The sequence below is a fragment of the Prosopis cineraria genome, unplaced genomic scaffold (assembly GCF_029017545.1).
Source record: "Prosopis cineraria cultivar Desert tree isolate PC_DT_omini unplaced genomic scaffold, ASM2901754v1 PC2, whole genome shotgun sequence".
NCBI classification, from domain to species: Eukaryota; Viridiplantae; Streptophyta; class Magnoliopsida; order Fabales; family Fabaceae; genus Prosopis; species Prosopis cineraria.
In genome coordinates, this window is record NW_026555333.1 from 40674139 (window position 1) to 40690485 (window position 16347).

The 16347-nt window shown below is 28.9% G+C and overlaps 2 protein-coding genes across 2 annotated transcripts; one reads left to right on the plus strand and one right to left on the minus strand.

Annotated features, from left to right (window-relative positions):
* Positions 1-377: 377 nt before the first annotated feature.
* Positions 378-8394, plus strand: LOC129303471 (gamma aminobutyrate transaminase 1, mitochondrial). Its single transcript, XM_054942812.1, has 19 exons — positions 378-579; positions 2183-2298; positions 2934-3018; positions 3167-3239; positions 3645-3742; positions 4043-4135; positions 4641-4714; positions 4799-4837; positions 4949-5037; positions 5136-5212; positions 5299-5373; positions 5750-5797; positions 5887-5970; positions 6050-6137; positions 6210-6288; positions 6771-6861; positions 7118-7196; positions 7674-7789; positions 8104-8394. Exons 1-19 carry the CDS (start codon positions 544-546, stop codon positions 8176-8178), a joined length of 1515 nt encoding a protein of 504 aa, XP_054798787.1. The 5' UTR covers positions 378-543; the 3' UTR covers positions 8179-8394.
* A 1897-nt stretch (positions 8395-10291) lies between these two features.
* LOC129299701 (uncharacterized) lies at positions 10292-10913 on the minus strand. Its single transcript, XM_054938167.1, has 2 exons — positions 10702-10913; positions 10292-10576 (listed from the first exon to the last, which is right to left on the minus strand). Exons 1-2 carry the CDS (start codon positions 10792-10794, stop codon positions 10460-10462), a joined length of 210 nt encoding a protein of 69 aa, XP_054794142.1. The 5' UTR covers positions 10795-10913; the 3' UTR covers positions 10292-10459.
* Positions 10914-16347: the final 5434 nt, after the last annotated feature.

Here is a 16347-nt window from a genome sequence, read left to right on the forward strand (position 1 = left end):
TATAATATTTAATATTTAATGTGGATATACAAAATAAACATTTTTAAAAATTTAACATTTTAACTGATACTATTCGTGAACCGTGAATAAATATTTGAGTATTTGCGCATAGCTAAACTTTTGTTCCTGGAGATCCGGAATCGAATCGAATAATTCAAACTTGAAACCTTTATTATGATTATTTATGAACAGATTGATTCTTAGTCGCCTCGCCATTTACCTTGTGACGTAAAGCCACGCAATATCTGCATAAAGTCCATTAATTTCTTTATCTCTCGCATTCTTTTTCAAAATTGAGATATATATATATATATATATATATATATATATAAACGTTATCGCAATTTGAAAAATTCTATGTGGTGATGAAGATGATTAATATGGAATCATACTGAACCGGGACAGGTTCAGTTGATTGGTCGGACCCGCCTCTCGCTTGTCGTTATCAATACTAAAGGGTGATGTTTTCTCATTTCTGAGTCACTCTTCCAGTTTCAGTTCATATTCTCTCCGCATCTTCGGAAGTTCTCGAGATATACCATCATGAATCGACTCTTTCGATCTTCTCTCAGAGCCCAGGTAACATGTTCTCGATTCTTATCTTGATTTGCAGAACTATTTAGTTGTTCTTCGTGGATTTCCGGACGAATGTATTTGTCCCCCCCTCCCCCTTTATGGCCACGAATATGATGCCTTCTGGATCGGCTATGATTGAAGAGAAAATATTGAAGCATGTTTTATGTTCTTAGATCAGTTTTTCTTCTCTGAATAAATGGGATTTTCATCTATGTTCTGTTCCTTTTCTATTATGATTCGTGATATTTCAATTGCATTTTTCAAATTAACGTATATTTGTAGCCTGAGCTTCTATATATGTAATAAAAAAATCGCAGATTAAAAAACAGGGGCCTAAAAGTGGGATACTTTTGTACAGGTTTAGAGCTTTTACTAATTAACTTGTGCGCTAGAGCAACTTTTATGTCCAATCTTCAAAGTTCCACGTGCAAGTGAATTAAGCAACTAACTGAGGCTGATTACTTTTGTTCCCTCTTCGTGTCAATGATAGCGAAAAGATTGAAAGTCGTTGAACATGATTATAGTTTATGGGAATTCATGAATTCGCGTAAAAGTAGCCAGCTTTTTCATTGCTATTCTTGTAATTCCATTTACTTACAATTATAATTTGTATATTAATTTAATATATAACTAATTGGATTTTATGTTGCTGTTTCATTGATTGTTGTAAACATTCTTTTCTCCCTGCTGAAAAAGATTCTAAAAAGTGTAGACTTAACTGATTATGTCACAAAATTAAGTTTAATTTTACCTTCAGTAAATAGTTTCTTTGGAAAAAGAGGAAAGGAAAAGGTAAGCCAGAGGCTCATGTTTTTTCATATTTCTGCTAACTTTTTATGCCCATTTCCCCATTAATTCCATTTAAAGCAATACTATATTGGAAGTTTGGGCTTCTATCATGTTTACAAGTTTGGATTATTTATTTATTCGTAAATTAATTATGCACTTGAAAGGCTAACTTCATCCTGACTTTGCTATTGAATCATTCTTCTGCTGATGCATGGGTGCAATTTCATCGGGTACATGTGATTTATTTTGAGATTCAGTGCATTCTTCGTAAAAGCATTGGAATATTCTTTAAAATTTCCATATATAGCAGTCTTTTCTTTCGCTATGCTTGTATTTCTTGTGAATTACCCATATACAGCATTCGTCTTTTGTAACCAACATCATGCCACTGTACAAGTGAATCGACACATAACAGAGATAAACGAGCAAATGGAAGCCAATAATTATTTTCCTCTTTGGAAGATTTAAGCTGTACTATGTTATATATCTTGAGAAACTATTCCCCACTTTCTCTTTGCTCCCTGAAACAATCAAATTACAACTACATAATTTCAAATTATCTGTATATTGAAAGCTTGAAATGGTTATATTATTATGATAAGAATATATATGAATTCAATTGCTGATGCCTTGTCCTGGGTTTAGAGCATCAGATGTATGCTTTTATTGTTATATTCTCTAAAATAGTTACCTTAAATACTATTAGCTTTGTCTAAGTTATTTATCTGACTTGGTATATTACACATGGTCTCAATGATCCTGTGTTTTCTGTTTAATTTCTTGTCTATTGATGCATATTTTCATATTCTATTTTCAGTTTGCTTCAAGATATGCTGCTGCTTCCAAAAGTTTTCAGGAAAATCTTCAGGATTCCTCGTGGTCTAGATTCTATAGTACTGAAGCATCTTTGCCAAAGGATGAAAACAACGAAGGGTATGCCCCTCTCTCCCTGTCGTGCCCGCGTGCTTTTGTCTATTGGTCATAGCTTTATTTTGCATGTTTATGAATTGGCTTAATGGCTATGAACTAAGTGGCACAATTGTTTCCACTTGCTCTTGCAATAAATATAGTTCTTAATACTGTTACTTTTCCATTTTTCTCCTTTCCACTGAAGTTCAAAATCTAGGAATACATAATTTGTACAGAGTGTTTTTAATTTCTGATGTTTACTGAAGAGAGGTATCAAGGATTACTGCTTCTATTAAGATCTGATATGGGACAGAATTTTCTTTATATGGCTACAATTTGGTGCTGGCTCTCGGTTTTTTCAAGAGAATTTCCATTTTTCATATGCTAAGAGATTGGGCAGCTGTTTTGTGTATTTTGTTTCTAATTTGAGCCTTGATTATCCTCAGCTATTACTCTTTATACTTCTCTTTCTGATACAACTTTTGTTTTTATTAAAAAAAAGTGTATGGTTCAATGAATAAGCAGTTCTTTGGTTAAAGGCTAAATTTTTTTAGCTTCTCTAATTCTTAAATATCTTGAAAATTTCATCAAATATTTCCCTTGTGGACATCGCTACCACTCCAGGCATGCTTCTGCTAAAATTACTTTGGTTGTCTTAGGTTCAAGGGCCATGACATGCTTGCTCCTTTCACTGCTGGATGGCAGACTACTGATTTGAATCCTCTGGTTATAGAAAGATCAGAGGTGAACTTCCTCTCTTCCCGCCTAATTTTTTTTTTTAATTATGTAACAGGCTTAATTAACTCTTGGTTGCTATGAATATATACTTCTGTTACATTGCAAAAAATGACGTGTTTCTCCATCTTGTAATACATCCAACCAATGGAATTAGGGAAGCTATGTATATGACATTAATGGGAGAAAATATCTTGACTCACTCGCTGGTTTGTGGTGCACTGCTCTAGGTATTTGAGTTCTTTTCTATTTATTTTCTTCTTTGCTTATTCATTGACATCTTATTTTTCCCTTTTTTCCTTTTAGATCATACAAACATATTTCTTTTGTTGTATGCTTTATATTTCTTTTATGTTTCTGGAAACTTTTGATTATGTTCTGTACCCATTAAATGTAAACCTATCCTCTATATCTGCTTCTCCTGTTCTTAATCCAATATCTGACTACTAATGTTGGAAAAAACATCAATTAAATTTGACATTATTATTGCTAAGTGTAATAACATCAAACTAGCATGACCTACTAGTAGTCTTTATTAAAATATTGGTGTTGATCTACTCATATGAAAACATCCAATGTGTATCTTTTTGATATATAATAATGGTTCACTGTGACATCAATATCTTATTTTGCAGGAGGGAATGAACCACGTCTTATTGGTGCTGCAACTGCACAATTGAAAAAGTTGCCATTTTACCACTCATTTTGGAATCGAACTACAAAACCATCTTTGGTAGTCATATGTTCAACCTCTTGTTGACCCAGACATAATTTTTCCCTTGTTAATTGCACCTTAACTTTTACATTATTTCTTGCTTTTGTTTGTTCTTTTCTTTTCTTGAAAAAGAACATATATGTATCAATAATTTGAAACTTTTAGCTCCTGACTAATTTTCCATTTTAATTCATATACTGTGGCATCATGTCCATTCATTTCAGAATATATTATTAATTACCCTCGCTAAAGTTCTCTCTTGATATTGAATTAGTCATTTTTCTATTTTCTTATGTAAAAATAAATTTCATCTTACAGGATCTAGCCAGAGACCTTCTAGAAATTTTCACAGCTAGAAAAATGGCAAAAGCTTTTTTCGTTAACAGTGGATCAGAAGCCAATGATTCTCAGGTTTGTTAGGTTCTAGCAATATATCCGTTTCAATTTATAACATACCATTAACTTCATGTAGTTTTAACATGGACAAATCGAATTATGTCTGTAGTTTTTCCTTTGTGTTTAAATTTAATATCTGGGCAGTAGCAAAATCTGCAATAGGACAATTTTCAACTTGGCAAATTAACATTTTCAGAAATTCAAAAAGATCATGAAGAACGATGGCAAAACATATGACCAACTCATCACTCATCATATAGTGCATGAAAATAGATGACTGGATTTCAGAATATGATAAACGTATGAGTAATTAGATAACTGGATTTCAGAAGTCAAAGCTAAATGTGTTCTCTCATTGCAAATTTAGTTCATTTAAATGATTTTGTCATTTAAGTTATGAATGAGGTCAAATTAATTTTGTAGGAAATTAGAATTAGATATTTTAAGTGGAATGTCAACATGGTTAAGATGAACAATAATGCAGTAATCTTTCTCAGTTTTACATCATTTTTCCATGCAGGTGAAATTGGTATGGTATTATAACAATGCACTTGGAAGACCTAATAAGAAGAAATTTATAGCTCGGACAAAATCGTATGTTTGATATTTCGACTAATGATGCTTTATTGTATCTTAGTAAAATGGATGGTAGCTTATATTTCTTAATGTTTCTTATAGGTATCATGGTTCAACATTGATATCAGCCAGTCTCTCAGGGTAGGAAGAACTCAGGAAATTTCATCAGTGCTTTTGTAGCAAATATTTTATTTATTTATGAAAATGAGGATAAGAGAATTTTTATTGGTTAACTGTAAAATGATATTTCAGACTTCCAGCTTTACATCAAAAATTTGATTTGCCTGCTCCGTTTGTGTTGCACACTGACTGCCCACATTACTGGCGATATCATCTTCCAGGTAGCTTCTTTTAGTAGGTCTAAGTCATGTTCTCAAACTTCTTGTATTCTCACGCATATTATGGCAAAATATATCACACATTCTCGTGACTATCCCAGGTGAGACAGAAGAAGAGTTCTCAACCAGATTAGCTAAAAATTTGGAGGAACTAATTTTGAAAGAGGGACCAGAAACAGTAATGCTTTAAAATATATATAAAAACTGTTTTCATATTTTAATATTGATTGTACTATAGCAACTTAATACAGCTTTTAAATACAGATTGCTGCATTTATTGCTGAACCTGTGATGGGTGCAGGAGGTGTTATACCTCCGCCTGCAACTTACTTTGACAAGGTGTGTCATTAGCATCATCATGCTTTAAAGAAATTATGATTTCGTTATTTTCAAGCTGGTGACAAAGAAACTGCTTCTATATGTTTTCCATTATTTACGCCATTGTGGCTTGAATGGTGCGTTCAACCTTTTTGATATTAGTTCAAGGGTTAAAATAGAATGCCTATTTGCAGTTTATGTCTTTGCTAGCTGTGTAGTAAGTTATATATCGAAGTTGATAAATCCAATTTATATATAGTCTTGCCCTTCCCAAACTTTCATCTTGTATAACAATTATTCATGTGTGATTAATATAATTACCATTATGCTTTCTCCCTTTCCCTTGAAATCTCGTTCCCTTCTCAAATACCACAAAATATTGTTATTACTTGTGCAGATTCAAGCAGTTGTCAAGAAGTATGACATTCTTTTCATTGCGGATGAGGTACCATGCTATATTTTGTCCATAATTAAAATGGAGTTATGAGAACATTTTATTACTGAACTTGCTTCTTTCATATTTCTCTTTCGAAGGTCATCTGTGCCTTCGGAAGGCTTGGGACAATGTTTGGATGTGACAAATACAACATTAAACCAGACCTGGTGTCATTAGCTAAGGTAAACATGAAACTGTATCCAAACAAAGATTTATCTAGCACATGATTAGGAAGCGTGATCCACTGTATTTGACTTCTAGGCACTTTCTTCTGCATACATGCCAATTGGTGCGGTTCTTGTGAGCCCAGAAGTCTCAGATGTCATACACTCGCAAAGCAACAAACTTGGTATGGTGAATCATTTATTACTACATCTTCATGTGAAGCTCACTGTTGCTGACCTGATTTTTCTTATTTTAGGTACTTTTTCTCATGGGTTTACTTACTCTGGACACCCAGTATCGTGTGCTGTTGCAATTGAAGCACTAAAGATCTACAAGTGTGTTCCTTTATAGCTAGGGTCATAACCATAGGCATAGTCAATTTCAAGTATATGCAGTGAAATCAGTGATTTACAGTACCTTCCTCCATTTCAATTTACGAGACATTTCTTGACAAAATTACACATGCCAGAAGTTTATTAAATAGAGTTTACAATCTTAATTTTTTATAAACTTCCAAAAATACCCTTCATTAATAAGAGAGAGGGAAAGAAATTTATTTAAGAAGTGAAATAATGGGAGGTAATATTAAAATAATAATCATTAATAAAACTTTATTTTTATTAAAATGTCTTATATTTTGAAACACTAAATTGCTTCCAAAACTGTCTTATAAATTGCGACAGAAGTAGTATTATATTTGAATAATGGACTACGACTTAAGCACCACCATCCACTTATATAGATTAATGTTCAGGCTGATTATTATCATTATGATGATGATGATGATGATGATGATGATGTTCTTGATCTTTTGCAGGGAAAGGAATATTGTTGAGAATGTGAAGAGCATTTCCCCCAGGTTCCAAGATGGTGTAAAAGCCTTCTCCGATAGTCCAATCGTTGGGGAGGTACCTCTTGTTTGCTAACCAGTTTGTGATTTGTTCCTCTACTTAAAGGACAAGACAAAACTCACATGAAGTTCTTTAAGTTGGTGCTATCAAATTCTCTATTGAAAAAACTGTATGTAGTTCTTTTGATTGTAAAAAAGAACGTGTCGTGATATATCGGAGAACTTGATAGTAAACACTTAAAGACTCCACTTAGCTTTTGTCCCTGTACAAATTGTGTGACCGAGGCGTGAGAATAACTTCTTTGGCTCTGCAGATTCGTGGAACTGGTTTGATCCTGGGGACTGAGTTCGTCGACAACAAGTCGCCCAATGATCCTTTCCCTCCAGAATGGGGCAAGTTCAATTTTCCCTTTGGTTCCCATCTTTTCCCTTTAGATATCTAGAAGAATTACTCTTTAGGAAAAAAATTCCTGGGTAAAAATAAGCAGTGATGCCATGTCAGTGGTTAACCAAAATTGTCAGTCAACCATATAATAACGTCATTAACCACTAGTTAGTTTAATATTCCTGAAGCAAAGCCTTTTTTTTTTTTAATTGGAATTCCTAAAACATGGCTGTCCTAAATATATTTGACAGATGACTTTGTCATGTATGAATAGGCTTTAAATACAATTAAAGCTGCAAATATATCTTCTCCAAGGTCATTTAGAAGCTTGACACATAACAAGAATAATGCAGCTTCCTGTAAAGGAGAAGGAATAGAGTAATTTATGTAAAAGAGTGCCTTAGTTTAGCTTGCTGTCATTATGTGGACACGTTGGTTTATATTTCATTGTTGTGACATTTTTTTCGTCAAATAAATTATCACAGGGATAGGTGCCTATTTTGGAGCACAGTGTCAGGAGCACGGGATGTTAGTACGTGTAGCTGGAGATAACATAATGATGTCTCCACCATTTATTATCACCCAAGAAGAAATTGATGAGGTAACTAGACCTCTGATTCATTTATATTTCTCAGTCATCTTCATTTAGCCATTCTGTAAATTTCTACATCATTGAAAAAGCAAATTAAGTGATTGTAACCACCCAATTTACATCATTTGATGAGTTCTTTTAGACCCATCCACAATCAGATAATACAACTTCAAAATATTTCTCCTCATAATAATTCATTATGTACTGTCCTCTTCTATTATACTCATTTTTTCTCGAATGCTATCCACTGCTTACTCTTGTCATGTTATTCTTTATAACTAAGATCTTATTTGAAGTCTGATGTTGTCCATTTCTTCCCCCAGTTAATCAGAATCTATGGGATAGCTCTAAAGAAGACAGAGGAGAGGGTGCAGGAACTCAAGTCTCAGAGTAAGTAACGGATTTTTACTGATGCAGCTGATGATGATGATGATGATGATAATGGCGAAGAGTTTATTGGCTTAATGTATAGAGATATACTTATTTGTTGGTGAATTGGGAGACATTATTTCCAGTAATCTCTGTTCTGTCAACCTTTCCAGTTATCTTTCTATTCTGTAAATGCAAGTAAATCGTTTGTTTGGCTGATTCCTTCTAAAGTTGAATTTATCTTACGAAGTTATGCATTTAGTTCTTAAAACATGCTTAGTTACTTAATCAGGCTATTTGAATTGCATTTTTTTAATTAAACAAACTTAACAAAGGTTGACACTGTAGAGTGGCCAGTCTCAATGCAGGTTATATGAAGTTTAGCTTCTGATATTAACAAGGATTGAGTGGATTAGTGATAAAAAATCTTGCAAATTTGTGAGTTATATACTATCGAAGTCTTGAAAATTCTCACTTCAGGCCCAGGGTTAGCAAATACAAAGAAAAAGGCACATTATAATTTTTTGGATCTTTATAAATTACAAGTAATTAGGTTGTTCGTGTTATGAATAGTGAAACTTATCATAAATTTTATATTATGTATATAGAGCAGATTTGTTGCTCCTATGATTTATCACACACATGGTAGATAATAATTTTAAAACTTTTGGAAGATTGTATTTATTGAACATTTAAATTCAGTTAAAGTAAAGCGAATCGAGCAAATTAAAAGAACTTCTCGCGGCCCAAAAAGATCAAAAAAATAACGTTATCTAATAGGCGCTATTCTTACCTTGTAAACACTTGTTTTCTGTAAATTTTCATTTGGTATATTGATATTTATTGGTTGGGTTGAGATCAAATTTGGATTGTTAAAATTCAACAATAATATTCTTTAAAGAACTTTTGTTTCTTGAGAAAATGATAGTTACGGACCATAAGAATATTAATCACAATTTTTTAATTGCTAAGTACACTTTTTCAGTGTTAAAATTTAAAATGAGAGTACCTTTTTCTTTTTTCTTGACTGACATGATCCGAAATTTATTCGGTTACAGTCAATTTGTTACACTTGGCATCTCCCATCCTATTTCTCTCTTTCTGGTTTAGTTTTTACGTTATTCAAATAAAATTTAAGTATAAATTTAATGTTTTAATTGAAATGCTAGATTTAAAAAGAAGATCCATAAGTGAATTGGAAATTTGACTTAAAAGTTAAGACAATCGAGATTTACAAGGAAAATAATTGGCAAAATTGCATTTCTGAACCTTTAAACTTTAATGTTATATTAAGTTTTAATTTCATTCCTTAATTTTATAAAATATTTTTAAACATTTAATTCTAATGCCATTAGTTTTATTAATAAAAAATTATTCCCATTGAAATTTTAAATATTAATATTAAGTTTAATTTCTTAAAGATAATAATAATTGATATAAACAATAATGATGTGTGAATTTTTTTTGTGAGCGTTTAAAATTAGCATGTCAATACTTTTGTATTAATAAAATAAAAAATAATAAATTTAAATAATTGAAAAAAGATTATAAAATGAAATATTAAAGTGAAATTTTGAACTCTATCTATTAAAAAAGGTCAGAAATTTTTTAAGGGATTGGATATTAAAAAATATAAGGTATATTCTGTCTTTTAAAGTATAATTATTGTTTTTTTTAAAAAAAGATCATATTAAATAAATTACTTTATATTTATTTTAAGGGTAAAACACCTAATTAAATAGGGATAAATATAAAAAAATAAAATTAATTTAAAAATAAATAATAATTTTATTGGGATAAAATTTAATTAAAAATATCTTATATTTTTTAATGAAAGAATTATAAAATTAAAAAAAATTAAAGGTAAAATAATAAGTATAGACCTCATAAAAAATTAATATTAAATTAAAATTTCTTTATAATTAAAATTATTAAATTCGCTACTCTTTCTCTCATGTTTTAGTATTAAAATTTTTTTAAAAAATTAATTTAATATCAATATTTTTGTAAGATCTTTACTTGCCATCCTCTCAAGATTAAATGCGCATTTTTAACAAAACAATATTACGTCGGTAAAAACAATATTACGTCGGGCTTGCAAGTGTAAACATCTTATCTGCAATTACTCAAATGGATACTTGATTGTCGTGTCTAAAACCATAACAGCATATGTTATCACTTTACTTCAGATTAATCGTGAGGCAACTTTATACGAAGAACATCAAAGAGCTTCATAGAATCATCTTAATATGCATAATCTCTTGAACAGGAAAAGAGAAGAGAGCATAAAATAGAGGATTCAGATTCAAACTAAGAGTTGGTGTTTTTGGAAGCTTTTCTTCGGGCACGCCTCTCTCTAGAACTGGGTGACGGCTTGAAGCCACCATTTCCGTCATCTTCTGAATCGTCCAGATCTCTGAATGATTTCTGATTCCATCCAGCAAGAATTATCATACAATTAAAGCACATTCATTCATGAAAATGCGATGAATCGAATCTAATCGAATTGTCGCAGAAACACACACACACACACACAGAGGGGTTAGGGTTACCTCTCGAAGCTCAGCAAAACTAACAGCGTAGAAGGTGACAGCTGCGGCTGCTACAATTCCGAGAACAGGTAGAGCTAACTGCATCCCATCCATTTCTTTTCTCTTATGCTATCATCACATTCAAATCTCTCTCTCTCTCTCTCTCTCTCTCTCTCTCTCTCTCTCTCTCTCTCTGCGAGTCTGTTTTTATAGTTTCCTATTCGGGACCAATCTCTCTCTCCCCCCCTCTCTCTCTTTGTGATAAGGTTCTTGGCTTGCTGCTGCATTGCATAGCCTCAACCGCTGACTTACGGTGCGTGTTCACGGAATGAACTAGATGGCACATCAGGGTGAGATCTGGACCGTTTAAATAATTTAATTTGAATACTTTAAATTTAAAATTCTTCATTTTTATTTTTATTTATTAAAATATAAAATTATAAAAATTATTAAAAAAATGTGTTTATCACTAGCTTAACACTCTAGATTTAATCTGGATTATTTAAAGTTAATATTAAAAAATTTTATAATTTTATAAATTCATTATCCATATTTATGGTGGGCAATCTGGATTTAAAATTATCTTCACTTAGAGTCTCTAAATCACAAAAATTTGTACTGCATGCCTAATAGAATTTGAAAACACACTGCAAGCACAACGGCCCTTCTTGCAAATTTTGTTGTGAATAAAAAGATGTAATTGCCCTTGTCTCAAAGGCATGTCTATGTATGCACAACATGATGTCTACAAGCTTTCAACACAATGTTCACGAATGCACAACACATCTTGTGGACATGATTTAACTTGAAGTGAAATGTACAAGCAAGCAAATGATGAATAATACAATGTCCATCAATTCTCAACACGATGAATACATGTAGGCCTGCAACATTTGTACAACATAAAGTTCATAATAAACAATATACTTTCATTGAATAATATACTTTAAGTTAATGTCTGCTAGATATGTTGTACATTTATAAATATTTTATTAAAAATTTATGGATATTATGTTGTATATACGTGAATGTTTTATTGAGATAAGTAAGGGTGTAGCTAGAAAAATTTGTTGGGGGCCAAAATAATGAAGCATATATGATAATAATAAAAATAAATATATATATATATATATATCACTAATATAATATAAATATTTCAACCTATATATCTATATTCAAGTTTACACACACACACACAACAAAAATATATATATATATATATATATTAAGTTTTGTTTATTAATTTTTTATGACATAAGAATAATTAATTATCATGTTTATGGTAAAATTTTTAAAAATTTCCTTCTCAATATAAACTATTATTAAATTGACAAAAATTTCATCTTTTTTATAAGCATTGAATAATTTGAATGCATCCTTGGAATTTAAAATTTTGTTCAATATAAGAAACTCTATTATTTACTTATTAAATTTATTATCTAATTTTTTCAATTAATATGTTCTTCAGGTAATATATTTTGAGGTTTTTGTTGTAGTGTTTTAAAAAGTTTGTAAATAATAATTAGCATAATTTATTTCATCAAATGTAAAATGAAAGCAAAATTAGATTATATCAATGTTTTAAAAGCAATTATAATGTTCTTTTGTTAAAAATAAGTAGATTATATAGCAACTATATCTTCAAACTACTGCAATAGTTAGACTATACATACATAAAAGACTACCACAAAATTGAAATGAGAATTCCATCTAATGTCTCAAAACTTCTATAATATGTCAACTTAAAGATCGAAAATATATAATTCATACATTTTATTAAGAAAAAAATTAAAAAGTTAAGATATCGTGGCCCTTGCTAGTTCCCCTATCTCCACCCCTAGAGATAAAGGCAAATGTGTCTTTTCATCTACAACAAAATTTGCAAGAAGAATATTCGAGCCTGCAATGCGTTTTTAAATTCTATTGGGCTTGTAGTACAAATTTTTATATTTTTAGGACCCTAAATGAAATTCTTCCTATAAAATTTTAACTTAAATTTTTATTAAAAAATATGTTTTTTAAAAGTACGAATCAGGGTATTATCTTTATTTATTAAAAAAAATTTATAAAATATTTTAATAATAAATTTAGACTGTTCAGAGTAGATGATCAATTTATATAAATTATAAAAAATTTAATATTAAATTGGTCCATCCATATTAAATTTGCACTGTCATAATCGATAATAAATTATTTATTAAAAATTATAAATTTTATTTTAATAAATATAAAATAAAAATACAAATAAAAAGTAAAAAAAATTAAATCCGGATAATCCAGATTTCATCACTAGCATGAAAAGATTTAAAGTATTTCTTATCATTCTTCTTAGTTTTGACCTGGATTTAAATATGATGGGTGGCTTAAATCTATTCACTCATGTCTCATGTGAAATTATAACAACCATTTGATTTAGTCAAATGTATTAAATATTTTTTCATAAAATATTTAAACAATTCAAATCTCAATTTTTTTAAAGGGATAGATAGTGTTATGATCATAATAAATGTTTTGAATTTTTAGAAAAAAATGCATCTTAATAGTTTACAAATATTAATAAAATTCAATGGGAGAATTTGATAATTGAGTGTGTGTCTTAAGACCTGTCACTAAATCTAAATCTGTTTGTGATTTACTTTCATGCTTTATATAAAAATCCATGAAATTTGTTTATTACGTTAAAATACTTTTTTAAAATATCTGTCTTTTAATGCTCAATATCTTTGTAAAATGTTATTACCAGTTAAGATATCCTATTAAATTTACCCCAAAAAAAATCCTATTAATTATCAGAAATAATCGTTGAAAAGTAGCATAAATATCTTATACATTGATTATAAATGATTAAATTAATTAATTTTCTTAATCTTAATGAATTAGTTGAGAAGCTTCTATATTTAGGAGTTAACGATGACTACGTTTTTAAATATTAAGCAGATTTTAGCCTACTTATATAACTTATGAAAAATTGTTAATCCTAATAATTATGTTTCAAATTAAAAATTTTGAACCAAAATAATATTGTGATTAATTAAATAAATTTGTCTTGTGAAAATAAAATTTAATCTTCTAATGGTCAATTTGGAAAACATATAATAAATGTTTTTTGAATTTTATAACTTGACTTAAAAAAAAAGTTTTTCTTATAATAAAAAATGAAGGGAGTGCAAAATTATTGCTCCCATCTCAAGATAATTTTTACTTGTTGTCATCCTTTATAACGTGTTTGGTTGGTGGGGAAGGTAGAGGAAATTTGTATTAGTTTATTTTTTTAAAAAAATAGAGAAGTTGGATTGAAAGCTTTTAATTAATTTTTCTTATTTTGTTTCTTATATCTTCTCTTTATTAAAATTCTATAACACCACTTATCTATTTATTTTAAAAATGATCCCATTAGTTAAAATTGATGCCAGTTTTTTAAACTCCGGTAGACAAAAGTAAGATCGAATTATGCTGAGTTATTTTCACTTTTTTTTATTTAATTATATGTTCGGGTCAAATTTGAGTATTGTTAGGGTCAATTTAAGGTGACTCTCTCAAAAATGTTTTATTTATTCATCCAAACTCAAATTTGAGAACCGGTGCTTAAATGATCATATTTTTTTTTTTACCAGAATAAACGCCTGTCAGTTCATTTTTATTTTTTTAAACTGTGAGTTAATTTTCAATTGAATTTTGTAATAATCATGGGTCACCCAAATATTATCAAAGCGACAGGTCCAACCCGTCGGTTTTTATTTTTTTTTAATATTGTTGGGTTTTGAATGTTAGCTTGGCATGAGTCACCGACCCAACTGAGTTAGGCAAAATGAAATTAGAGAAAATAATAATAAAATATTTTTAAATTATAAAAATAATGATTTGATTGCTTAAAATATTATAATTTTAATAAAGTGCTTAGAAACCTTTATATTAATAAATTTTAAAACAAAAAGATTATTTTATTTTTAGTAAAAATAATAAGCTTCAATTATAAATTTTGTTTAAAGAATTACAATTCTTTATTATGTAAATAACAAGGGTTGAATTAGAAATTTACAACTTTTCAAATGTAATTTCAGTATTAATTAAAAAATAAATTTTAATTATAACTTTTACTTAAAGAATAACTAACTTTTATTTCGTAAATCATAAGAGTTGAATAAAAAATTATAATTTATCAAGTATAATTTTTATTATTGAAAAATAAAATTTTAAAATAACAAACTACATTTATAACTTTTATTTAAAGAATCATAGCTTTTATTCAAAGAGTCAAAGTTGAATAAAAAATTATAAATTATTAATAAAAGTAAAATAATTTTTTTAATTAAAAATTTATTGATAAAAAAATATTTAAAAATTTCAGTAGAATTTTGACATTTTAAAGAATCAGATTATTATTTATATAAATTTAAAAAATAGCTTTCTTTTTTTATGGAACGAAAAATAGCTTTCTAAAGGCAAAAAAAACGTCGATGGCTTCAATTCATCCTATTGCTTTATTGAATTTGACGAGTCAACCATTTGAGATGCTTCGCCTCAACCTAGTGGTTTATTGAATTTGGCAAATCAATTCGTTTGTGACATAGTCACATCGAAATTCTCTAATCATAATTCTAAGCTCATGGCCTCGCGGGTTTGATTCGTTGTTCATTTCAAACTATTCATTTGTTCTTGTAATTCAAAAGAAAAAAATTGATTAATAAATTTTTAACTTAATTATAACTCAATTTATGAATTTTAATTCGATCTAACTCAAATTTTTTAATTCTGATTTAATTTAAACTTAATACTTAAATTTTAACTTAATTTAAAATTATAAAGACAAAAGCTAGTTCTTAAAATTTAAGTTGCCAACTGGATTAATTTGAGTCCAAAATCTAAGATGTAGATGTTCATTTTAAAAAAAATACTAGTGTTCTATATGGTTAAAATATTAAGAATTAAATTGCACTGAATTAAAATTCTATAACTAAGTTTTGAATAAGTCAAAACCATAGGCACTAAATTAAAATGGGTTTGAGTTTAGAAATTAAATTACAATTAAGTTAAAATTATATAGATCAAATGATTAATTTTTCTTTAAAAAACATATTGATTGATTGTCCATTTTATTTTTGTTATATAAAACAAACACATCATTTTTCTTCACTGAAAAATATATTTACATTTAGCATTGGATCATATCTTAAATATAATTACTTCTAACAGAAGGCCACTTATGTGGAGTAAAAAAAAAAATATACATGTCATTCATGAAATTAAATTTATTGAAAAATATAGCATCAATTCATTTTAACAACCTCTTATTCTGATTGAATTAAAATATTTTTTATTTTTATATATTCCATTAACCATATACTTAAAATATTGTAATTGATCACCTTGCTGAGATATCTTATAGATTAGATGATGACTTTTATATCTTAGATTATCCCCCACCTTTATCACAAGAGGCGGTAGATGATGAGAGTGGTTCAATAAATCATATATCATCAACATAATTTTATTTTAATTATGAATGCATTTCTTTTAATAAAAAAATATTGTAATTGAAAAAATTAATTCTCCACCATTCAACCATTGATCTGGCACCCAAAAAAAAATAAAAAATCATTCAACCATTGATTTCCTTTTGTGGTGGGTTCCCTAAACCATTCTTTTCTATCCTAATAATAAATCATA

Bases quoted from the DNA above. Each gene is read 5' to 3' on its own strand.
- LOC129303471 (XM_054942812.1), top strand. From the start codon at position 544: ATGAATCGACTCTTTCGATCTTCTCTCAGAGCCCAG. The intron at 5,374-5,749 runs GTGTGTCATTAG...TTACTTGTGCAG, and splicing joins CTGCAACTTACTTTGACAAG to ATTCAAGCAGTTGTCAAGAA. The intron at 7,197-7,673 runs GCAAGTTCAATT...AAATTATCACAG, and splicing joins TCCTTTCCCTCCAGAATGGG to GGATAGGTGCCTATTTTGGA.
- LOC129299701 (XM_054938167.1), bottom strand. From the start codon at position 10,794: ATGGATGGGATGCAGTTAGCTCTACCTGTTCTCGGAATTGTAGCAGCC. The intron at 10,577-10,701 runs GTAACCCTAACC...GGATGGAATCAG, and splicing joins GTTTTGCTGAGCTTCGAGAG to AAATCATTCAGAGATCTGGA.